The sequence below is a fragment of the Phaethon aethereus genome, assembly GCF_964289735.1.
Source record: "Phaethon aethereus genome assembly, chromosome: 3".
Classification (NCBI taxonomy): domain Eukaryota; kingdom Metazoa; phylum Chordata; class Aves; order Phaethontiformes; family Phaethontidae; genus Phaethon; species Phaethon aethereus.
This window is the reverse complement of record NC_138576.1, coordinates 118,345,449-118,369,222: the sequence shown is the minus strand read 5'-3', so window position 1 is coordinate 118,369,222 and position 23,774 is coordinate 118,345,449. Positions and strand designations below refer to the sequence as shown.

Genomic DNA, 23,774 nt, shown 5'->3' with positions numbered 1-23,774 from the left:
TATCAAGCAGTCCCATCACCTGTCACTGCTCAGATCAAAACAGATCACTCCCTAAAGCATACTATATGGCTAATAAAAGACCCTAAGAGCGATCTAGGGAATATAACTCTACACGATTACCACAGGTCTACAGAAACAAGCAAAAATATCCTGAGCTTAACGAGTTGCTACTTAAATGTTAGGCAGTGCTCTGTGAACCATTTTATATTAAAATTGGATAGTTCTAAACATCACACATACAAGAAGTATTGTTTGACACAGTGCCATTTTGATGATAAATTGCAATCTACAGCTCAAATAATTCTATCCAGGGATTAACATTTCAGAGGCTGAGCCAGAGATTATGTGTGTGGATCTTGAATTTCATCATCTCCCTTCGGCACAATAGCTTATTCTTCCTTTTTTCATCTATTCTCTCATGAAGGGTCAGGAAAGCTTAGCCTTGCTGTTTCATTCATTTCATCTCTACATTAACCAGATACCTTGCAGTCTTTAGTTCTTACGTGTTATTCCATTACAAATACTACAGCCACACTGCACTATGCTAGGGCTAATGAGGTATGTACCAAATCAAAGGGTGCCATCAAGTGGTTGTAGCACACTACCGGCATTATGCAAAGTTAGTGTTCTGCAAGGGGCTTCACCAGGACACGCTTACACAGGGTGGATTAAACTCTGCCATAATTTAAAGCTTTCAGGAAAATTCAGATGCTGGGAGACACTGCTCCCACACGATTTCATTTCCTTCCTTTTAAATTCTAAGGCTCAGCCTAATAGCCAGCACCACAACGCAGGAGACAACCCCAACTCTCACCGTTGGTCAGCAGGCTCCAGGATTGTTTTCACCATTGCATGCTCAGCTACTCATCACTGTGCATGAGAGGACAAGTTAAGAACAGCCTTAATAACCTCTGGAAAGCCTCCCAACTAGTAATGGGACAAGAAGGGTGCTGCACGGGGGGGGTTTCGAAGATGACAGGGAGAATAAATACCATTACTTGTGCCACCACACCCAGTCTCAAATCAGAGTTACAGATTATTTGTAAATCTATACTCCTACTGAACTTTAAGACAAGGTGAGAGGTCTTCCCTGCAATAACAGCAATCAGTATCCTCAGCATGACTCAGAAATCTGAAGTAAAGATGACTTGATAGATCGTTCTTCAGCAGAAATATTCAAACCGACCCAAACAATTGGCCTTTCCAGATGAAATACTTTATAGCCAAAACTCATTTCATATTTATCCATTTTGTTCTAATCCATATACTATCAGCTCTAAACCATTGCCCATTATGCCAACTTACCTTTGCCTGTCAGGTAAAAACTAACCAACCAAACCCCACTTTCCAGTGCTCTGAGACAGGTATTTCTTAAGGAAAAGAACAGTGCCTTTCTAAAAACTGTGGCAACTTTGCTACTGTAGGAAAAAAGTTTTGCACGTGCCATGGGACACAGAATAGTTTTGCTTGGTGGGAATGAGATGAGACTAAAGATTACTCATTTGTCTCTCACCAGATCATGGCCATCCACACCATGACTTCCAGAAACTCAGCTGTCATTTAAAATAACACCTTCCACCTTGCACTTGCAAAGAAAATATCAAGAAAATGTGATTTGAATGTAATTGATGAAGAGAAGCACAATTCTCTTCTTTTCTGAAAGGGTTTGGCCCCAAAGTATAAAAAGCTGAACAGCCATGACCATACCAGCACAACCACCAACTTTTTAAGGACGTAACTTTAACCATATTTTTCCTGTGGTAGCGACAAAGAAATGTCCACGCTCAAGAAATGCTCAAGGCAAATGAGGTCCAAATTCTTCTGAGACTGTTCCCGTCTGTGCAAAAACTAGCAGCAACGTTCCCACACATGGTCTGTCTACACAACCAGCTCAGGCAACCACTCATGATTTGGGGGATGCCTACCACAGCCATTCTGAGGAAGCATACAGTTACACATGAGTGAAGACCAGTAATGAATTGTCATCAACTGCAAAGCAACACTCATGTGTGGTGGACCAAAGACAATCAGAATTTGTAATGCAGAAAGAAGTCAGCCCTTGACATTCCCCATGTTCTCACTCATAGCCAACTTCACACTTCCCCACGTTGCCCTTACACTTGCTTACTTTAGTAGGTCAGCCGGATTCCCAGTTCTGCAATACAGACCCTTCACAGGAAACCTGTACACAAGCTTCCAAAGACTGAACTAAAGGTAGAAAAATTAAAATAAATTAAGAAATTACCAAGAACCAATTGAAAAGATGCTAAGCTACTCCCCAAAGTATTGCACAATATGTAAGAGTTACAGAAATTAAAAAAAAAAAGAAAGAGCGTGGTTTCCATGAAGCAGCAGAGGGCTGCTTCATCCGAAGGGAAGAGTGCAGAGAAGGGATGCAGAGGTGGTGATGGAGTAGGCTGCATTCAAGCCAGAACTATTTCACTAGTCCAGGTGAAACAGCCAAATTGTTCCACAGATCTCGAATATCCTTCGAAATAATACCCCTCCTCAACAGCATCCATACTAGTTACTTCTGCAGTCTATTTAATACTCAAATCCTTCCTAATAAATGAGCCTCTTTGGTTATAATAGGTAATTAAAGTTACATAATATGAATTAAAACTAATTATGGGGAAGATTTATACAGATTATTCATGGAACAACAAGCACCTAAACTTTATACTAATTTTTAGGGTTATTTTCCGAATATTCCATTTTGTCCTTTCATTGACAAATATATAGACACAATCCCCCCTAATTCATCACGCTCCTTCTTACGGCTGCTCCTGGAAGCAAGCACCCAATGCCTCTACCATTAAGGGTTTTGGCACTTACCGGAGAGTAAGTTACTACTTCTACGAGAGCGTTTCCTTCACTCTTAGGTCCACTTTGGCCCAGCTACAGCTCATTCTCTATGCTTCTTGTTTCCCTGCTGCCCACATTACCGAACCATGCAGTCTCCCTTGGTCTCATCTTTCCATTGCAGACAACGGTTCCTAATGTATCAACATTAGGCATGTCTTGCGTCTTGCGCTTCTCATTCTCAGGGAAAGATATATTAAAGGACAGAATATCAGAATAGTAGGGTTGGAAAAAAAAAACCCAACAGCCTGGGGGTGGGGAAGAGAGATGAAAAGGTACAAGGTTTTGTCAGAGCCAGATTTTGAGGACAGTTGATTTCTATGTTCTTTTTGTATTCTTTTCTGAATTTATTTAGCAAAGCATTAACAAATCTCTCATTCCAAATAACTTCTTACTCTTCATCAGAAAAAATGCAAATATAATTGCTTTCCATCTCAGAGATCTACTTTCCAGACAAAAGTGAGAGCGATAATTCTTAACCTAATTTGCAACATCACTTCTGATTTGGTAAACATTGTACGTGTTTTTTGATTTTTGTGCTGTGCCTTCCCACAACTGGGGACTGTTTCATGGAGTTGTTTTGCTTTAGGGAGCAAAGCTTTACAGAGTTTCCCCACATTTTATGCTTCACTGAGCAAAATGTTCTTATGGTATAAAACATTAAAACTATGTGCAAAACCTGAGAGTCTTTAAAGAAAATCTCTGAAAACTAGGAATTGCATTTATTTTTAGCAGGCAAAGTCCTCAGAGTCAGACCTGGCAGTTCCCTGTTTCAGGCTGTGCAACACGGGATATTAAAACTAACTTATAGAGCCTGGCGCCCATCATGCTCAGCCTGCCATTCCGCCAACCTGCTACACTTCCAGTAAGCACAGTCTGGTTTGTTCTCAGTTCTGGTCTACAGAAAACACATCAGAAGCGGGAATATTACCATTTAACAGCACAACGTAACACACAACTGTATCATCTTCAGGCTTTAAATTAATCATGTTTGATATATTATTACATTTTATTTTTCAGGCCACTGAAATACGTAAGAAACGTTGCTTAAGTATAGACCACATACTCAGAATAGCAATCTCTGAGCTCAAGGTTGCAACTTTGTATGGGTCATGAATTTGGCAGAAATTCAGCTTAATCTTAAGAGTTATGCTAGTATGTGGAACCACAGAAAATACTGAACAACAAGATGTCATTTTATGGCACTTCATTCAATGCCACTTTATGCATGCAATCTTTCCAGTCTAGTCTCAGGCTGGCACCACACCTAAGCTAAATGAGAAGTTCATTTACGTTGCCTGTCAGGATTCAAAAAGTGATTTGGCCCATGCAAAACTATGAGAAAGGAGAAACTTCACATGGAAAAAAAAACACAATATGACAGTGCAGTATCACTTCAGAATGAAGAATATGCTGGGAGGGAAAAAAACTGAATGCAATGGCATCAATTAAGTTATGGAGGTCAATTAAATTCCATTATATTAAAGTCTATTAAGACAGCTAACAACCAAAGATAAGAGGCTGAAGGCAATAACACTCAATGCTATTACACTGCCAGATGGTTTTCCTAATAACAAAGGTTTTTCAGGAAGTCAGAACTCTTATTTTTCTGTCAGCTGGCTACTGTTCTGCTGGTGGCCACAATTTTTAAATAATATGCTCTGGGTTAAATTACAACTGCTTGCATGTACAATCCTATCCAGTTACCTAATGCAGAGCAACATTTTACACAATAATGGATATTTTAATTCTTTTTTGACACATTTCTGTACCTTGAGCACATGCAATTGCAAGGCATTATCTCAAATCAACCAACATATTCAATTGGACTCCCAGATTATCTGCCTTTGAAGGTGACTTATGTCAAAAATACTTTTCATTAAATATGCTGCCATTTTTTCCATTTTCCACCATTGAATATTTTGCACTACATGACTGCAACATATGCTATTTTAACACTATACAGCTACCGGGTCAAAAATGAGATTTATCCATCATAATGTTGCCCCAGACAGTGGCATTTTACATAATGATATTCTGAACTGCATCAAGAGCAAACACATATCCGTGACTGCATGCAAATGTAAAAACACGCTCAGATACATAAAACTAGGAAAAAAAAAAAAGCAGCAAGGTGAACAAGCTTCAAAGCAAATACTTTTCTATTAAAAGGCAAGTTGCTCGGCTCGGCTTATGCCTAGAGTATGATTAGAACCCCACTGTAAAACAATTACCAAGACACTCTTCTGTATTTGATGTCTGAAAGAGAAACGACCTCATGCAGACTCTGCCTCTTGTGTGTGCAGGCAAGTATATTTTACTGCTGATTTTCTATGAATAAACATATGCTAAGAGTGGCTGAAACACACTGCTGGTTTTAAACATGCCTAATGTAGTATTAGAGCTTTGTTTCCAAAGCTGTCTGCCTTGTTTATCAGCTTCCTCCCTCCAGCTGGCAAAGAATACCACTGATAGCAACTCTGATCAGCCGTCTTGTGCAGAACTCATCTATAGGAGACACGTTCTTCTAGCAGGAAATAACCTCCCCACAAAAAACGAAACAAAATGGTTCTAGCAATTCAGAAAACAGTTGTACTTTACTACTGTGAATCAATAATAACCATATAAATTATATGTCATCAAACTCGTTCCATTGTAAATGTTACGGTGTACTGCGCTTACTGAGCTTATGAAACGAGAGCCTAATACGGAGGCTGTTCTGCCCAATGCCCAGCGGCCTCCCGTCTCCATCTTCCATTTGTGAGACTCTCTTGTGTAATTGTAGCATAAATATCAGAAAATAAGGTATCTCCTTTTCTAGAAGATTTTAAACTGAAATGCTGTAATATAGTTTTCAAAACTGCCATATCATCTGTAGGCAATTACATTTGATACAGATCCACTTAGTGCAGTTATTAACACAGCATCAGAAACAACTTTATTTAAAGGACAGTTTGGGCAACGCCTTTTATTTGGACAGTAAACATCAAGTAACAAAAGAAAATTTTCATAACTATATTTGAAAAAACACAATAGAGAAGAGTTGGATGGACTCACATTTCATACTCTATTTTACTGATTCAAGATAAGGTATTAAAAGTGTAAAAAGTTAATTAGATATTGAAAGTTCTTTCAACAACTCATCTTCAATTCTTATTTAGATAAGATTTTTGTCATCTTTGGTTTAATATATTGTTACATATTAATGCTAAAAAGGATTAGTGGTGGCCCTAATTTCAGGTGATGGAGGCACAGTCATGTTTTGGTCGGAAGTAAAATGTCCATTGCAGAGAGCAGTACTGCACGAGCGAACACCATTTGAAGCAACCAGCAGGCTTTGCCTAGGGATAGGGGGTTCTGCAGGTCAGAACATAAACGCACTGACAGAGCTATTAGAAAAGCTTACGCAGCGCTTGCCCTGACGAAGCCCACCTCAGCGGGGCTGGTGCCTCCTCTCCGTGTGCTGTACCATACAGCGGGGAACACACCCGTAACCCCCCCGTCTTTCATGCCTCGCTCATGTAACGCTTGCCCTAAATACAGGTAGTAATTTACTTGTCCTACAGCATTTCGTGTAAAGTTTCTCCAGCAGAACTCAATTGTGCAAGCTACTTACTTCCACTCTCCTTTGTAATTTTCAGAGAAGGTGCCTAATGTAAGGGGGCTGTTTAAGTAAGCGGCCGCCGGTAAGGTCGGCGTGGACAGACAGGCGACTCACCCACTCCCACGCCCACAGGACGATTCGCTGTGTGCACAGGCCTCTCTCCCACTCCTTACCGGAGCCGAGACCCTGCCCCTGAGCACGTTCTACTTTTATAGTTAAAACTGCACAGAAATGCCAGTCGTGCACACAAGAAACCGCGATGTGTTACTGAGAAAACACCGGATCAGGTCTCCCAGAAAGATTTCCTACCCTATCGCCTTCAGAGCCAGAGCAGCCAATCAAGACGACGATTTCTGCAAGTTTTGCTCCAAAAACCTAATCTCGGAGATTTCTCAACTAGAACAAAGTGCTAAATATTTAATGTAAGCAAAAATAAAACTAGTTTTCTGATTCTCTATTACATTTAAAGCAGAGTGAGATGGCTGACAAAGCAGCATTTAATTCCTAGCTGTATCTAGACCAGAATACCCAGCCTAATTTACACACACCGAGTCACAGTTCACATAATCACACACAGCAGAATATGACAGGGGAATTAAAGGACCAGGAAAGCATGTCTGAACTATGAGCTTCCTGTTCTAAATGTATTAAATGCAGACATTTAATTCAGAAAAAGGCTAACCTGGTCGGTTCTTATTTTAAGCCAAAAATTTATTGCAAGCAGAAAATACAAAACGAATGATAGAGCTTTTTTGATTACTTTTTCTCAAATAAAGCAAATAGCCAATTTAAACTTAAGCTCCCACATGCTACGAAGATGCACCAGAAGAGCTAGCCAAAATTTTGTAATAAATTCTGGTATAGCAACTGATCAGCAAATAAGGAATCATCTTATTCCGTATGCCAGTCTTTTTCCCTAGGTTCTTTCTGCAAACGGCATTGACAGTACTCAGAATTTCAATTCACTACACTATGCTGGCATCTGTCTTCCAACATTTATTTCCAGAAACAGGCAGGAAGATTTGACATCTAGACTTGGGATTTTATTCTGATGTAAAGCAAAACTTGTTCTTGTAAAGTTAGTGTCGCAGCAGTGCCGTAGTAAGAGAGATTTAAACACACAGTATAAAAGTCTGATTTTACAAAAACTCTGGGCTAATTATTGTTCAAATTCAAATGAGCTATTTCTTGAAAAGCTTCATCTAGAAAACAACATATTCAGAGCTGTATCTGATGAAAAAACTTAACTTCGTGCTAATACCTCATTTTATTGTATCACATTTAAAACTGGTCACCTTTAAGACTAGAAACAAATTCATTTCTACAAGCCATCCACCTGCCCTCTCTTTCCCACTACTTTCACATTATTAATCACCTTTATTTGTGTTTTCATGCCTAAAAGTAACAGATGGGCATTTTAGGAGAGAGAAATAACCTCTCCAAGCCTGTGAGTGATATAACATGCTTTAGGGCATTCAAAATGAGAAATCACCACAAGCAACCATGATACAGAATTTCCAGGAGGACAGGGAACCCCTATAAAACAGTGCACTTCTACCAATAAAATGAAAGTAGATTCTGTTAAATGTTCTGTAACTTTTCTAATGTTAATGTTATTTTGAGGCTTTGCTCACATTTGAGCGGAGGCCAGTTCAGAACTCTTCTTGGGTTACTGTTCCTGAGGTTATGCAAGAGCCATAGACAAAAGGAAAAGACAGATCTCATTTTTCAGCTTAAATTTGTTATTCTTTATAACTGTTTGCTGTAGGCTAGCATGAACAGCAAACTCTAAACCCTTTTTTCTCAGTTCAGCAGCTTCATTGGACATATTTTCCTGGAGAAACCACTTAGAATACCCTTATTGGTTAAGGCATAAAAAAACCCCAAAACTGGAAGCATGGATGTGTCTCTCAGAAGGATGTACATCTGACATCTTATAAATCACTGTCAAACTTGAAAGGTTGCATGGTTTTCTTCACCATTCATTACCTTAATATTCAAAAAGGCACTATTAGAAAACAGTGGTCTAAAAAGGGACATCAAAACATTTTGGAAGACTCTCTAGAAAGGATAGATGCAGAAGCGAGTTCAGTTGACAAGATCTCAAAACAAGAATAGCCTGGAAATTCAGGGCAATGCTTCACGAGGCAGGTGATGGTGGGAAGGCAGAGCTGGGCACTGATAGTTCCTGAAAGCAATGGGCAGCACGAGCAGAGTAAGATGCTGAAACACTCACATAAATGAGCCCTTAGAAAGAGAATGCTAATGATCTGCTAATGCAATCAAGGGAAATGAAATCCCATGTGTAACCACTATCACATTATTGTGGTTGTTTAGTCAGAGGCGAGAAGAAAGGAAGGAGCCTCCAGCCACACAGAAAACAGAATCTGTTCTCCATAGCTGTAATTGGTAAGACAAGAAATAGCAGACTTAAACTGTACCAACAAGAGATCTAGGCCAGAACAATTCCCAACAGCAAGGGCAATGGAGCATTGGCACAGGCTGCCTGCAGACACTGCTGTGACCCCATCTTAAGAAGGTTTTTAAAATAGTTTAGGCAAGTGGAATGATGCTGCCTTGAGGCAACAGGCCAGGCGAGGCTGCCTCCAGCCCCAGCCTACATGAATCTACGAGCAAAGCTTCAAAAACAGGTGGGGCATTTTTCTCCATTCTTCTGCCAAATTAGCAGGTCTGGGATGTCCTCTTCTGTAGTTAACAAAGACCATGTTTAAATAGGCCTGCCATATAAAAACAGTGTGGTTAGTATCAGGGATACAGCAATGATTGCCAATGCCCTGATTACACTGATGCTACTGAAAAGGGCTCACACACCACAACCCTGGGCTCGGCGAATAACCTATATATAAAGGTGAAACACAAGGCACAGGAGAGAAGATGGAGAAGTGTAGCATGAACTTTGGAATATATTAGTACATCATATATCAGCTATTAGAGACACAAATCTGGGCTCAAAAAAACCCATTTTCTCCAAAAAGCTGGAAAAGTTGTTTCATAGACCAAATCTGAAAACATCCTATGAATTTTTCAGTTTTATTTAAGAATGTAGGAGGTAGCTGTCTACAAAGATGTCATCAAACAGGCAAATGTGATGGTCCATCCTCAGTGGGTGTTCCTATGTGCTTTTCCATGCTTTGAGCATGCTCAGAAGCAAAACGACATTTTCCCTGTCACTTCAGCTACCTTTATTTTAGGCTAAGTTCTTGTACATAGAGCCAGTGAAAGCTTCAACATATTTGGGCCAACTGAAACCTCTAGTCTTCCCTCCTGTCTCTTTCTTCTTGCATTAGCTAGACAGTCTGCAGAGATCAAAAAACATAGCCCAAATTTCAGGTCAGCTGAGCTCTTCTCAGAGATGCAGTCTTCATTTCAAGTTGAGTAAAACTCATCAGCTGCCCTCCTCCTGGGGATGCTTAACAATTTGCCCAGCACAGGCCATTTCACCTGACAACTATTTTACCGCTAAAAGACCAAGTATTATTTAGAAACATGCACTGTTCTTTTACTTCAACAGGAGACCGTGGAAATCCCCCAGAAAGTCTGATGGAGGCATTAATGCTGTTTGTGAGAGTTTTCGCTGGTGTCTACACAGCCTATCACCACATGAAAGCTTTGTTGAGCACTGGTAGACCAGAAACCCCAAGAAAGCAATTAAAAAATTAATTAGAAAATTAGAGAAGTTAGAAGTTAATGCTGAAAAAATATTTTTAAATAGAAGGTGACTAGTCCTTGTTCTCTAAACTGAAAAGGCAAGTTAAACTAACGCCAAACCATACAGGTTTGAAAGCCTATTACCTCTCCACAGATGGGTAAGTCTCATTCTTCCCTATGAATTTCTTGCTCTCAAGCTTGCAACAGCCAATCTGAGGATCCAATATGATTATTCAGAAAGGCAACAAAACCAAGAGAATTCAAAGAACTGCCTCATGAAGAAAAAACAGATAACCAAATATAGACTCTGGTTAAACAAAGATGAAATTAGAGATAAGAAAGTTAGCAGTAAATTTACAAAGAACACAGGAGATACAGACATAGAAGAGGCTGAGGGAAAATTAATATCAACGTTTAAATATTAAGAAGCCAAGATATGATCAAATTATTTATGGATTAGATGTACAGTAGATGATGAAGGTCCACTTACTAGCATACAAATACACAGTGGCTAAAACATTAAAAACACAGTAAAAAAATAAATCCTACAATTTGATGTATCACAAAGTACATAAATTTGCAGGATTAAAAAAACCCCCAACAAACCAAACCAAAACACAGACAAAACCCCCAAATCAACACCCCCCCCCAAACCAAAAACAACAACAAAAATGACCCCAAGGAACAAATATTTTGCTTCATTTTCATTTATAGCATGGTCATCTTGCACAAATCACCACACCTCACTGCTACTTAAAATTTCACCTGAAAGCCCAGAATAATCTTGTTTTGAATTTGGTAACGTCTGCCAACAGAGGCCTCCAAACTTCAGCTGAATATCTGTGTTAGCTAGTCCTTCCTCAGCCAGACTGAAGCATTACAAAATTATTTTGATTTTCAACAATAACATTTAAAAAAAAAAAGCTCAAAAGAAATGTTTTTAGCAGAATTCAGATTGTTTCATAACAAAAGAATGTCCGTGAACTTTTCATGCTTCAGTATTTCGCGCTCCGAGTGCTGCTAACCAAGGAGGAAGGGAAACCCTGCAGTGTCTGAGAGCAGAGAACATACTTGGACAAAAAGGAAAATCCTGCAAAGGACTGTAAATGTCCCTGCACTTGTGACCTACCCTTGTCAGGTTCAATGAAAAACATGTTCCTTTGAAACTAGGAAAACCATATGTTAAACCTGAAAGAGGTAAATGTCAACAATTTTGGGAGGGAGGAGATCAACCTCCTGTCTCCCCGTCTCCCAGATTTTGAACAAGCAGGTGTTTTGTGCTCTGAAGTGTCAGCCAGCCATTGGATTATTTGTACCTTGCTCGAACAGATAAACATGTTTTCATCCACCACTAAGTGGAGCTGTTACTCTTGGAAATGAGTTTCTCCATCCTTTCAAGTATATTTGCAGATCAGGTTTTTTTGACAGTATCTACAGCTTTCTGAGGTGTTTCAAAAATTGAAACCAAACAGTTTTATAGTTGCTTTAGCTCTATAGCTAAAGATTTTTAGCTAAATTTTGTAGCTCAAATATATTTAAAATTTATCAAATATATTATACTGCGGATAATATTTATATATTCTGTAATCGAAGGATAAATATCTACCTACCAATCACTATTTGGCAGTTCTCCTGGGATGAACTAGTGGCATAATTAAGGTTGCAAAGACTAAGTTTGCACATAACAAAAGATCGCTCCATCACTGATACATACTGGAACCACTTCCACCTGTTTTGGCAGAGGCTGCATGCTTTGAGGCACATGCAACCGAAACAACCTCCCACCCACAAGCATTACTGCAGCTCAGGGAAGTTTTGAGGCACAGAGCAAGAACAGCATGCAGCAGCTGTACTACTGCCACCTCTATATGTCATACCATGACATGTGAAAAAAAGCAATGTGTTATAAAGCAGGACATGTAGTCTACACACCCACTATAAACTTCTGAAAAAAATCTGCTGCAATGTCACAGGAAACTCAACTATACCCAGAGGGGTTGGCTGAGAAATGCACTGACATTGTTTTATCCCGAGTAACTTGTACAGTGACAACTGGTGATGGAGACTTCCCTGATTAAAATAAACTAAGTGAGAAAGAAAAGGAAACTCCAGGAAACAGTAACTAAACTATGTTTTGTGTCCGTAAGTCTCATAAACGAAAATAGGAACTTGACATTTAAAAACAAAAGTATAAATTAAGCACTTGGCTTTCAGCCCTTCTGAAGGTTCAGTCAACCAGCGATCAGAAAAAAACTTAGCTTTGGACATCCAAATCACCTCTGGTATCAACAAGAAAGAAAAAGCAGCTTTTCTAGGCAAAAAAGGATAACATGTAAATTCCATTGCTTTCCCATACTTCAGTGCTGTGTGGCACTACTATGACTCAGCAGACAAGCAAATTTTTTGTTGTTGTTTAAAAGCAACATAAATAAAAATTAAATCGTGTTCCTGAGAAACAGTCCAGAATGAAACAATATTAATGAGACACAAACACACTATCTTGATGCCACAGTCCCTTTAAACATATTTTAAAAGAACTTTCCTCTTCAGGGAAACTCCAGGTAAAGCAGCTGCCCTGATTTTTGAGCCCAGGCAGCCCCACAACAGAAGCTGTAGGCCGACGCAGAGAAGGGAAAGGAAAAAAGTACTTTACGAAGCACTTGCTCTATGCAGTGCGAAGCCCTGCTGTTTGGCAAACGTGTTGTTTGTACAGCCTTCAGGAGCTCCTGACTCCTCTGAGTCAGAGACTCGCAGGAGCCACCTTTTCGGTTTTCACTGGGTGCACAAGATGGCTCCTCCACGCAGAGAGAGCGAGACTGGGATCCCAGGGAGCAGAGGCCACGTCTTGACTCTCTTGCTCTTTGCTTACGTGACCATGGCTCTCCACCCTGCCTCAGTTTCCTCACGTATAAGCTTGCAGGTGATGAAAGTGTGCTCTTTGCTAAAGAGCAGCATTCAAAACCGGGAAGGGTGTGCTGCCATTTGGGATGTACAGATGTCATAACGCAGGTCTGACTTGTTCGCTCCCCTGCTCATACAAAAATAATGTGTCGTAGCCCATAAATCAATGAGTCATAACACAGCTCTAACTTGTTTACTCCATTGCTCATAGCAAAATAATGTAAGGAAGATGGATGCTTACAGGGAAGGAATTTAAGCAGTGTAGTATAGTACTCCCCTCTCCTGTATTTTAATTGTAACATAACAATAGGTATTTAAGCCTTTATTACTACAAAGCAAGGCTTTACTGTGGTTCAGCAGCTCAAATTTTACTCAAGCCTTTTTCAGCATTTGGACACCCTTTAATCTTTTAAATGATTAAGTCTTACATGTATAAAAAAAGCCAAAACATAACACCATTCCAGCTTACATTCTCTATGACAAACGTCCATTCTTTGTCTTCAAACTCTTCAGCGTGGGGATCCTGGAAAAACAAACCAGAGAACTTAAGTCTAAAAATAATCCAGGGTGCAAGAAATTGCAACTCAGCCAAGATTTTCATATACTCATGGAAATATTTTTACCCACTGAAGATGACATAGGAAAATATTTTAGCTGGTATGTAGGTTTCAAGGGATGTAAATAAGATATGAGCAAGTTGGTGTAAAGCTGCCAGTGAAGATTTAATAAATACTCCTACAGATACAAATGTGAGGTTGATTCTGATAAAGACCTGTAATTCTATTTCCTTTCACCCAGGGCAAAAGAAAGATAAATCTCACTTTAATTCTTAAGTTCCACCTTCCAAATAAACACAATTAATCTACATCTTGCAGAGGACAGTGGAGGAAGCCACTGCTCCCACCTGGCATGAGAAGGCATACACCTACAGCAGGGCATCAAAAACATCACCCCAACCACCTCATGCCCAGATTCCATCAGCACAAGCAAAGATCCAAAGTCACAGCTTCTGCACAGTACCTCATTTCACTGGAAATTTCTTAAATACCCACCTTACTTCACTAAATTTCTATTACATCACACACAAAAATTATTTTCACCAACAGGAAGATAAATAATTACTCATTTGCAACACCAGGTTTATATATTGGGCATTTGCCTCTAATTTAATGAGCTTTCAATCCAGTGCTATAGTCTATATTATGGTTGTCTGAAATTAAGAAAACAGTGGAGACATAAAGTCATTCCCTTCATGCCTCTATCAAGGATCCTACTTTTAAAAACTACTTTTTTAATATATATTTCTCTATCTCTCTCATTAATTTATGATCCAATCCTAGTTCTGACCAACTGTAACAAAAGAACTTCTACCCCTCGTGCAAAACAGCTTCGCACACTGAGAGAATGTGGCTTTAGGCTTTTTTCTGACATGAAGTCTCATTTTGCTATACCTCAATTTTACCCTATTATTTCTAGTCATAGGAAACCACTCAATTATTCCTTTGCCTCTGATGCTTGCATGCTATAGACACTTGTATGCTATAGACACTTGTAGATAAATGTCACTTCCCCATAATCAGCATTTGCCACCATCAAATATGAGACCCCTCAGCACCCAGAGTTTTCTTGCTATTGTTTGGAGCCTACACCATGCACTGCACCAACTCCATCTTGCTGATGTAAGTTAGCAAAATAGATCGAGAGATTTTGCTTCTACTTTGTTTATCACCGTTAGTACCACATTTCCTTTCTTTCCCGAATATTACAAGCCTTATATTCCATCTTCAAAACTCACCTTATCTTAGTCTTTGCTTTAACCATCCTTGTTTTGCTTAGCTTTACCTTTAAGTCAGACACACAATGGAGGGACTGTATCACAGTACTATATTTTTATATTACTTATTAATATTACTATTCTTTTAACTAATTCTCATCAAATACACAAAATAAAAGATTTTCTAAGTAATGAGTTTACAGCGTAAACAAGCAGCAAAAAGAATTATTTTTTCCTTTTTCCAGCACACAAAAAACTTGGAAAGCGTGCTCTTAAATAAACCTCATCTTTGAATGAACTACAGTAAACATTTCTAAGAGGATATCATCCTATCTCTTCCAACACAGTCCTTCCTACAAAATCCAGCAAAACCCAGCTGTTTCCACTGCTCTGCAGACACCCTGTAAAACACTGTCTCTCCTTGCCGGAGGAGTCCCACTGGGCATCAACATGCTCACAGAGGGAATTCAGCAAGACGTCATAGTGCTGGCACCATCATTAGCTATATATTTAACAGCTACAACCACAGGTGTCATACGCAATACACATTTTAAAATGCATTACTCCAACAATGGGATGTAGTTTAATTGAAAAAAATATAAGAAAGTGTTACTAGAAACTGATGTCAAAACTTGATGATTTCTTTTGATATATGAGTAAACCTTTATAGATTTTTAAAAAGTCAGAATAATTTAAATACTGCAAATGAGTGTAACACACACATTGTACCGTTACCCAAAAAGATAGAAGGGCAAGTAGATATATATAAAATCATACTCAAGTATCTCTGTATTCCAATTAATGTACTAGTAAATATCAGATTACGTAATTATATAACCATGACATTAATCAGATTTGTGGAATTCTGAGTTATGTAAATAAAATGCATGATAACTGCTGGTTTGCTGTATCCTACATAAATTCTAAAGATATCATTTTCTGTAATCCAGCTATTAAATACTTACAATTTTCAAAAGTTAACGTAGGACAATTACCTTTTTGTTTAATCGCCTCCTTGGATACAGCATAAAATGACATAATGAGATTTAATGGGATCATTAATCACTTTATGTTTTCACAAGCTACTCCAACATAAGTGACTAAACTCTTAAATATTTCATCCTGCTCAATTTTTTTCATAACTCCCCCAAAAGCTATTAATGTAAGCTTGCAAGTTTACCTAAAACTGCTTGCAAAGTCAGGGCCTGCTATTTTATCCCATGTAACACATAAAACAATCGTTATTTTGTTCATGTAAGGCAATAATCTATAAAGAAAAGCAAAGCTCTTCTATGAATGGCAATAGAGCTGATTCACACCTCTGAAGGTTACAGAATCAGGTGCTCTGTTGAGTATTTCTGATAATCTGCTAGAGCAAAATAATACTGTATAACAAAAAGGCTTCTTAATAGTCAACATTTTAGCATGCACTTGAAAGCAAGTTGCGAACACTTTTGAAAAATAAACACAAGTGTATTACCCCCAGACTCCCTACCAACTACCCAGAATAAAAAATAAAAATTAAAAGCTTCAAGGACTTCTCTAATGAACAGGCTTACCAAAAGTTCAGAGAGTATGAAGTCTTTTTAAAGGTACATTTCTTGCTAGTCTTAAAATACCTCCAGAAACAGAAAACCCTGAATAAGCTTATACACATAAGCCTCGGCATTTCTTTACAACAGACAGGTAAGTGGCTTCACTCTTCTCACTAAAATGCTTTTATAGAATCCCAGGGAGCAGCATGCGTAGTCCTATTGCTAGCTAATTTATAACTTTATTACGTGTCAACATTAACAGATACTTACATGATTATAGTTACTACACAGCTTCTATTGCAACCACCATTTTTACCCTTTGGGCTAACATTCCCATATGTGGTCTCCATAAAAAGTGATGTTTCTATAAATCTTATCTGGCTAATCTTTCAGATTATTTTGGATTTGAAGAGGGTAAATACCGGTTAAAAAAAACCACGACAACACATACTTCCCTCACTGGCTAACCCATATTCTCCATTCATTTCCCACATAAAACTCATGTGATGAATTTAGAAAACTATTATTTGAGGACTATACAGCTGACTACTCTTTAGGAAAAAAAAATGCCATTGCAAAGAAGAATAGCCCTAGGAGTAACAGTTATAGCAGCCCTTGAAATTTTCACTGTATGACAGTCCTCCCTGGTAACACAGCACACAAAACCTCACCTCACCTGCAATCAGATAAAAATAATCACTGAAAATGTGCAGCTGGAAACACCTAGAGACAAGAGTTGGACCTCATTTCCATCCTCCTTGCTGAAATAAAATAATGAAAAATACCTAAGAAGCTCAAGGAACAAACTGTCTCCAGTATTTTTCTCAGCCTGAAACTGCCTCATACCTCGCTGCAACACGGAGGGAGTTGGCAAGAGCCTTTTTTTTTTTTTTTTTAAATAATGCTCATTTTACCAGATGCAGAACTACAGTCTATCCAATATTCATTATGGTTTTACCTTGAATTGAAAACTGTGAGTATCTGGGTAAATGGAATAGCTTGTTGTTCCTCTTCATTTTGTTGTGTAAAAAAGAATCATCATTCTTAATATCAAGAGATCGGCCCCATTTTCCTGTTTCCTGCATTCACCTCTCAGTATGACACTCCTTTTCAGTATCTTCAAATAAGTTTTAGAGGATTCTTTTTTCCCCCTACCCTTCTTCCATTCTTTTTTTTTCTGGTAAGATGACTTCAGTGTTCAAAAGTAATGCTGAGGTGAGAAGCCAATAGTAGGGAATTGTGCAAAGGACAGGACATTATCTTATGGTTCTCCTACAGTGAGACCCTCAGATAATAATTTCAACTCTCCTCTCAAGGTCAGTAGTGTACTTTCATCCACCAGCAAAAACCTAGCTCAACTCACATGTTCCCAGTAACTTTCCTAGAGAGATGCTGGCCCTCAACATGCTCAGTCCTACAAACTTTTCTTCACAATCCCACCCACCAGCTTCTTTCTGTGACTCCATTATGCCCATCCATGTGCCAACTACCCAAAACCAGACAACTCTTCTGGGCTCAGTCAAGGGATGAGCAAGAAGGAATGTGTATGTCACGTTTTTCTGTTCTCTGTTGATCAGTCCATCATCAGCCCATCCAGCAAGAAGCTTTGTCAAGGATGAGATCCTTTCTATAGTGTGTAAGGTGGTTTCAGAAGACTGAAGAAAGGTGACCCTTCTCCAGTAAGTTGAATTATCTTCAGAGTTATTTCTGTATCTCTTCTAATAGGAGCAAAAGAAATATGTCAGAAAACAAGGGACTGCTCCTTCTCCTAAGCAGCAGCCAGAGCGGGTAGGGAAGATCTTCAGACTGTTAGTCCCTTCCTCCCTTCCTTCCCTGTGCCTCCTCCCTAAGCTTTCCTGGCTTTTGAAGCTTGCCTTTCAATTAGATCACTTCATACCAGCCTTAATCTTCAGTCTTTCCTCTTGGGGAATAACTACTTAAGGACTGCCATATTGAATCAGATCAAATGATGACAGGGTTTGTGATCTTCCTGTGCCAGTGACCTATAGCAGATGCTCTGGGTACTCCAGCATCTGTCCCCAGCTTTTGTACTCAGCTGTTTGAAGCTGCAGAAGACTCAAAGTTTGACCCTATTCTTCTCGCTTTCAAAGCTGCTCACAGAGGTCTGGTTAGTCTAGAAAGTCACATACAACTTCGGCCAGCTTTTGTTGAGCTTCCAGAAAGCAGGGAGCTCTGAGCAGACCGGCAGAACGGCCCCTGTACATCACCACACCAAGCTCATGACAGCTCACAATTTCCTGTAAAGCCTCCGGGCTAAAAAAGGCAACAAGGATTGACATTTATTTGTTTTTAAAATATATTTTTTACAATTAGTCCTCACAATGACCCTGGATATTTAATTATTTAACGTGCAAGTGTGCTCCCTTCCCCGAGTGTATGATTTTTTTGTATCTATCTGACACACATCTTGTCTTGCCTACAGGGCTGGTTTTTGCCTCCTATGGAACATCTCCCACAGTGTCCAGTCAAGCTGCTGGTCTCTCCTAAACTACAATAAGTATGTTCTGAACCTGGATGTGTTGTTTGCTTCTGGGAAATGGCTTTATCAAAAGGGGTTTGGTTTTGGGGTTGGGTTTTTCTTTTCTTCCCTGAGACAGTGTATTGGCTCTGCTGCAGTGTTGCTGGTTAGTGAATGGCCAGTTACTGCACTATAATCAAAGCACAATTGACTCAGACTTTCAAGAAAGATAATATAGGATTTATTCTGAGAGATATGTGGGGACAGGAATACATTTCACAATATAAGCCGCCTTTTATCATCTATTTTATTCTTATTTTACTCATAACTATTTTTTTGTGTGTTTAGAAGGCTATGCCTTTAAAAAATTGGGTTTTTTTTCAAACTTTGGAATGAAGAGCTGGTAATCTTCCCCACTGTTGCAATAGTACATTGGTGTGATAAACCACGTATATTACTGACAAGTGTTTTTTGTAATCCAATGAAGCAAAGTCCATGTTTACTCCAGAAGAACAAACATTTTTTGCTCGGGAACTTCACTTTGCTTTTAAGCTAGAAAATAATGCTGTTGCAATTTAAATCCTCACAGTACAATTGATGTTCACTTAGCTTTGCTAAAAGCACTGGGCTTGCTTGGCAGTAAAAATTTGTCATTTAGAATCTCAGTTGATACAGGTGTTTGTACATAAAACCACAGAAAAGTATACAAGCTTTCATGTATGATTGTCAAACCTTGCTAATGCAGGGACACTAAAAATGAACTTCTGGAGTGCAACCATGGAAACAATGAAAAACGGGAACTCAGCTAGCTTTTCTGGCATTTGTGGATCATTTCCATGAAAGCACTACAAATCGTGGACTTAAAATGCACAATAGGCTTATTGTTTCACCCTGTTTCTTTCTCCCCATTTCAGTTGAAAAATAAAAGGCATAACCAAACATCAATGTAGAGCATGGCAAAGGAAGAACTTAAACTTTCAGAACAGATGGAACTTTTTATGTAATTAGCACTTCAGCCAGCTGGATGGGTAGGAGCTAGAGCTAGTCAAGGGAAGCTGAATCAATATGTCCATTTGATGCTTTTGCCCACATGACTCCAGAGCATCATTAAATTTTACCAACAGCCCAGAATTAAGTGAAATGAAACAAAAAATTTTTATTTATTTGAAATGCAAGTTTTCTAAATCAAGGTTATAGTCTCTTCTTGCTCTGCTTGCCTAAGAATTGTAAATATGTTGTTGGAAACAAGCTAAAACACCCAAAATAGGGATGTGCAGATAATGCAAAATATCTCGTCTGTTCACCGATCACAGGCACTTTGCTAGCCAGCTCTCAAGTGTCCACGGGTGACTACTGGAGAGGATATTCTTAACATTCTCATCAGCACTTAAAACCTCAATTTATCTCCTAATCCTAACAGCAACACATTTCAACAGCCACTTATGAATGCACAGCCACTACTGCGTGAATCACTTCCCAAAACACATAGCTGTCTATCCTGGAGTCAGGTCTTTCCCTTCCCTGCACTTCTATTTCAAACAGCACCACTGTGCTAATTTGTTATCTGTGATTGCTACAAAGCTCTGTCAGAGCAACCTGCTCCCATCAGTGGGCTCTGCCAGCATGGACATGGAGTCAGCAGCTTCCTTTAGCTTCTCGGGTTGCAATGAAAGAGGACAACTACTGCTTGTTAAACACCACGGCCACTCTAAGTGTACTTACTGCAAAGTGACAAACAGAGGAGTGGCCCCTAAAGGGACTTTGACAGAACTGAAAGACGAGCCATCTCTTTTTCTGAGCTTTACGGCGTTCATCATTTTTGCCTCCCTCCTTCCAGAGAAAGGAATGGTATAAATACCTGATTTGTAAGTCAGCTCCCCAAAAGGCTGCTGCAGTGTGCTATTAACGTACTTCCCTTCCCAGTACTCCAGCGCTGACCAGCCAATGCATCAGCTGTGCAAAAAAATAGCTAGTTCTTTTTGACCGTCTTTGCCCAGAATGTACCAGCTACAGAAATGCCAGCTCTCCAGGCATTAGGACATATCCCGTGCTACAGCTGAAGTGCCGCTGTAGCACTGAGCCAACAGAACCATCAGAGGACTGGGCACAGCCTGAGCTGTGCTAACACCATATGCTGCCTGCAATCACATACCACTCACAGCTCATTCATCCAGGCAGGCTGCTGGTCTCGCACAGATACAGTGATCCTGGTGCATCACACAGCTCGCTCAAAAAGCGCTGCTCTGTACTGCACCTACACATCCTTTTAAAGAAAAAGGTGGGTTTGGCCACTTACAGGCACTTTTGCTGGAGGAGCCAGAGGATTGGTTAGAGCAGATTTACATAAAAGCTGCCTGACAATATGATGCTTTTTGCGTGATGTCAATATTTTGACCATAAAAGCCTGTGCTCGGTCCCCCAGTGATCAGTGTGTACCATTCCCAGAAGACACAGTCTCTGGCGTTATTTACGCTCCTTCCTCTCTTCCCAGAGCAACCCTTGCGATGGGCAGGCTTATTTTTCGGGAGAGGAGACAGCAGTCCAGTGAACAGATCTGCCCGCACAGTAACAGCGCCGGGTAAAATTAAGGCTGTAGTAATACCTAACACCAGCTCCAGAGGCCCTTCTCTCCCCTCACTATCTGCTCCTAGCCTTTACACTCACTGACTTGGCACAGCTACAAGTTTGTTGTGCTGTACTACAAAATATAGCCCTGAAGTGGTGCAGGCAGGAATAAGAAGGTAGTGTGGGATGGCAGGAGAAGGCTGGGAGACACTTCTACTCCTAAACCACAGCATCACAGAGCTGCACCCAAGAGAAATTTAACATGTTACGTCAAGAATGAGAAGTTATCACATACACAGTCAAGAACTGTGTACATTTCTGCTTCACTTTAAATGTTAAAAATATTAAGTAACATTTACTGTGTTATATAACCATACTCAGATTATACAGACATACAGCGTAGTCATGTAATGGTGTTAAACTTCTTAATCCAAGCAGAGGCCCTTGATGCATGCAAAGGCAAACAATTTTTGCTAGTGAACTTTTGAACCTCAGTTGAAGACTACGCGTCTGCTAAAAAGAGAGACAAATTTATGATAGTTAGCATCATTGGCAACCTGGGAAGTTTCTGTTCATTGGTGATCCCAAGAATAAAAAAGGAAAAAAAAAAAAAAGAAAAAGAGAGAAACCCCCCTTTTTAGGCTTAATGAACCAAGTAATAAATTCACATGCTAAGGCTAACAAGAAGCCACTTCTAAGCAGTTAATCAGGGAAGTCCCCAAGACCAAGAAATATAAATATTACTAATTAGAAAAAAGTATGTTACCCTTTCCATAAGGTGTAAAGAGAGCAATTATAAATAAGAACAACCAGAGTGTAGCTGGAGACACAACAGTAAAGAACAAGAAAGAACTAGTGGCATGAAAATCCCAGAAACTGTCAGCCTTGCGGTCAGCCTCCTATGCTGTTACACATGCAAAATTGTATTGTTTATCTTTATGCAAAAAGGACTTTCCCCAACGATATTTGGGAAATAAGTTCTAGCATAACCATCCATTTCTCCTCCTGCTTTGCTGACACACAAATAAGCTTCTTTTAATAGAATGAATGCAGTTCCTAAAAAAAATCCCCCATAAAAATCTTTTAATTCTCTGTATTACTCCAATACTCCACATCCACTCCTACAACTGCAATCACATAAGTAGTGCGATGTTTGTGTGCTATACTAAATACTGTGAAATTAAAAGCTGGATTCTGTTTCCTAGTCAATAGCATAAGAAATAGGGTCACTGCACTGCAACTGAACAAGGAAGTCTACAAATGGCTGTGTTTTGACAACTTCTGGCTTACAGTATTTAAAGAAAACCAACCAGACTATAACCCATGCCAAGCCTTTACACATGTACTACGTGCGCAGTTACACATGTACTAAATTCTATGCCAATGACTCGTCATAATTAGCTCAATGGGATATTTCAGTGTGTTAACTAAACTACAGAAGTTAAGCTTTGGCGGGGAACAGACCATCCTTCTCTCTAGGATTTAAGCTGGGGACATAAGGTTGTGCAGTTAACAACTTAAACCCAGCAAGATTAGGCCTTTGTGATTATAATCTGACGTTTCCAAACAGAATTGTTCATATGCTGTTTGTGAAATAGGAAAGATTATGCTTTAAAAAAAAACATACCTTAAAGAGCGTCACAGTAATCTCAACATTTTCAGGAACTGGCCATACCACCACCCCACGGTATGGGTTCTTGATTCCAGGCTGCCAGCTATGAGCCTAAAAGAAGAAGAGAAACAGTTGTCTTAAAGCCATTATAAAAATGCTGACTCAACTCCCACAGGACCCAGCATGTGCAGGTAGAAGTAGCATGTTATTGACTCCAAAAAGGCTGCTCACAACTCACACGGTCCTAAACTCTGTGTTGTTTTGGTTGGGTTTTTTGGTGTTTTTTTTTTTTTTTAAGTACATAGCACAGGTCAGTACACTCAGAGCCTTGCCAAAATCAAGGCCATAAGGCCAGCGCTTCTCTAGCAAGCTGAGCTTTATTTTGTTTTTATCCAGAAGAGGGAATGTTTTTATTTAAAGAATCCTTGATGAGTGCAGCACATACTACAGGCTTAACCAGATTTAGACCTAAACAGAACTAAAAGACATTTTTATTTAAGAAAAAAAACCCAACAAAACAATTATTTATAATATAGATTAAATGCTACTAAAACATTTAAATTCTTAAACATTAATATGCTGAGGTACCTAGACCTAGAAAAGATAATGATAAAAACACACTAAAATAGACTGAGAACTTGTCTACCTTTGAGTATCAATTTGGATTGATGTATGGTCTGTATTTACATTTTAATAGTTAGTTGTGAAAAACACCATGCGTGATCATTTCTGTTTCAGAGTAAGTATGCTTTTTTCCAAGCTCAATCCATTTT

At 39.2% G+C, this 23,774-nt stretch overlaps 1 protein-coding gene across 1 annotated transcript in view; it reads right to left on the bottom strand.

Moving 5' to 3' along the window:
* The window catches only part of EHBP1 (EH domain binding protein 1), a gene marked incomplete at its 5' end in the record, with an annotated part of 230,829 nt that overhangs the window by 162,673 nt on the left and 44,382 nt on the right, over positions 1-23,774 (bottom strand). Inside the window, 2 exons of the mRNA XM_081998215.1 lie at positions 13,506-13,559; positions 23,017-23,112. Of these exons, the coding sequence (XP_081854341.1) occupies positions 13,506-13,559; positions 23,017-23,112 (150 nt within the window). The remainder of the gene's footprint in view (positions 1-13,505; positions 13,560-23,016; positions 23,113-23,774) is intronic.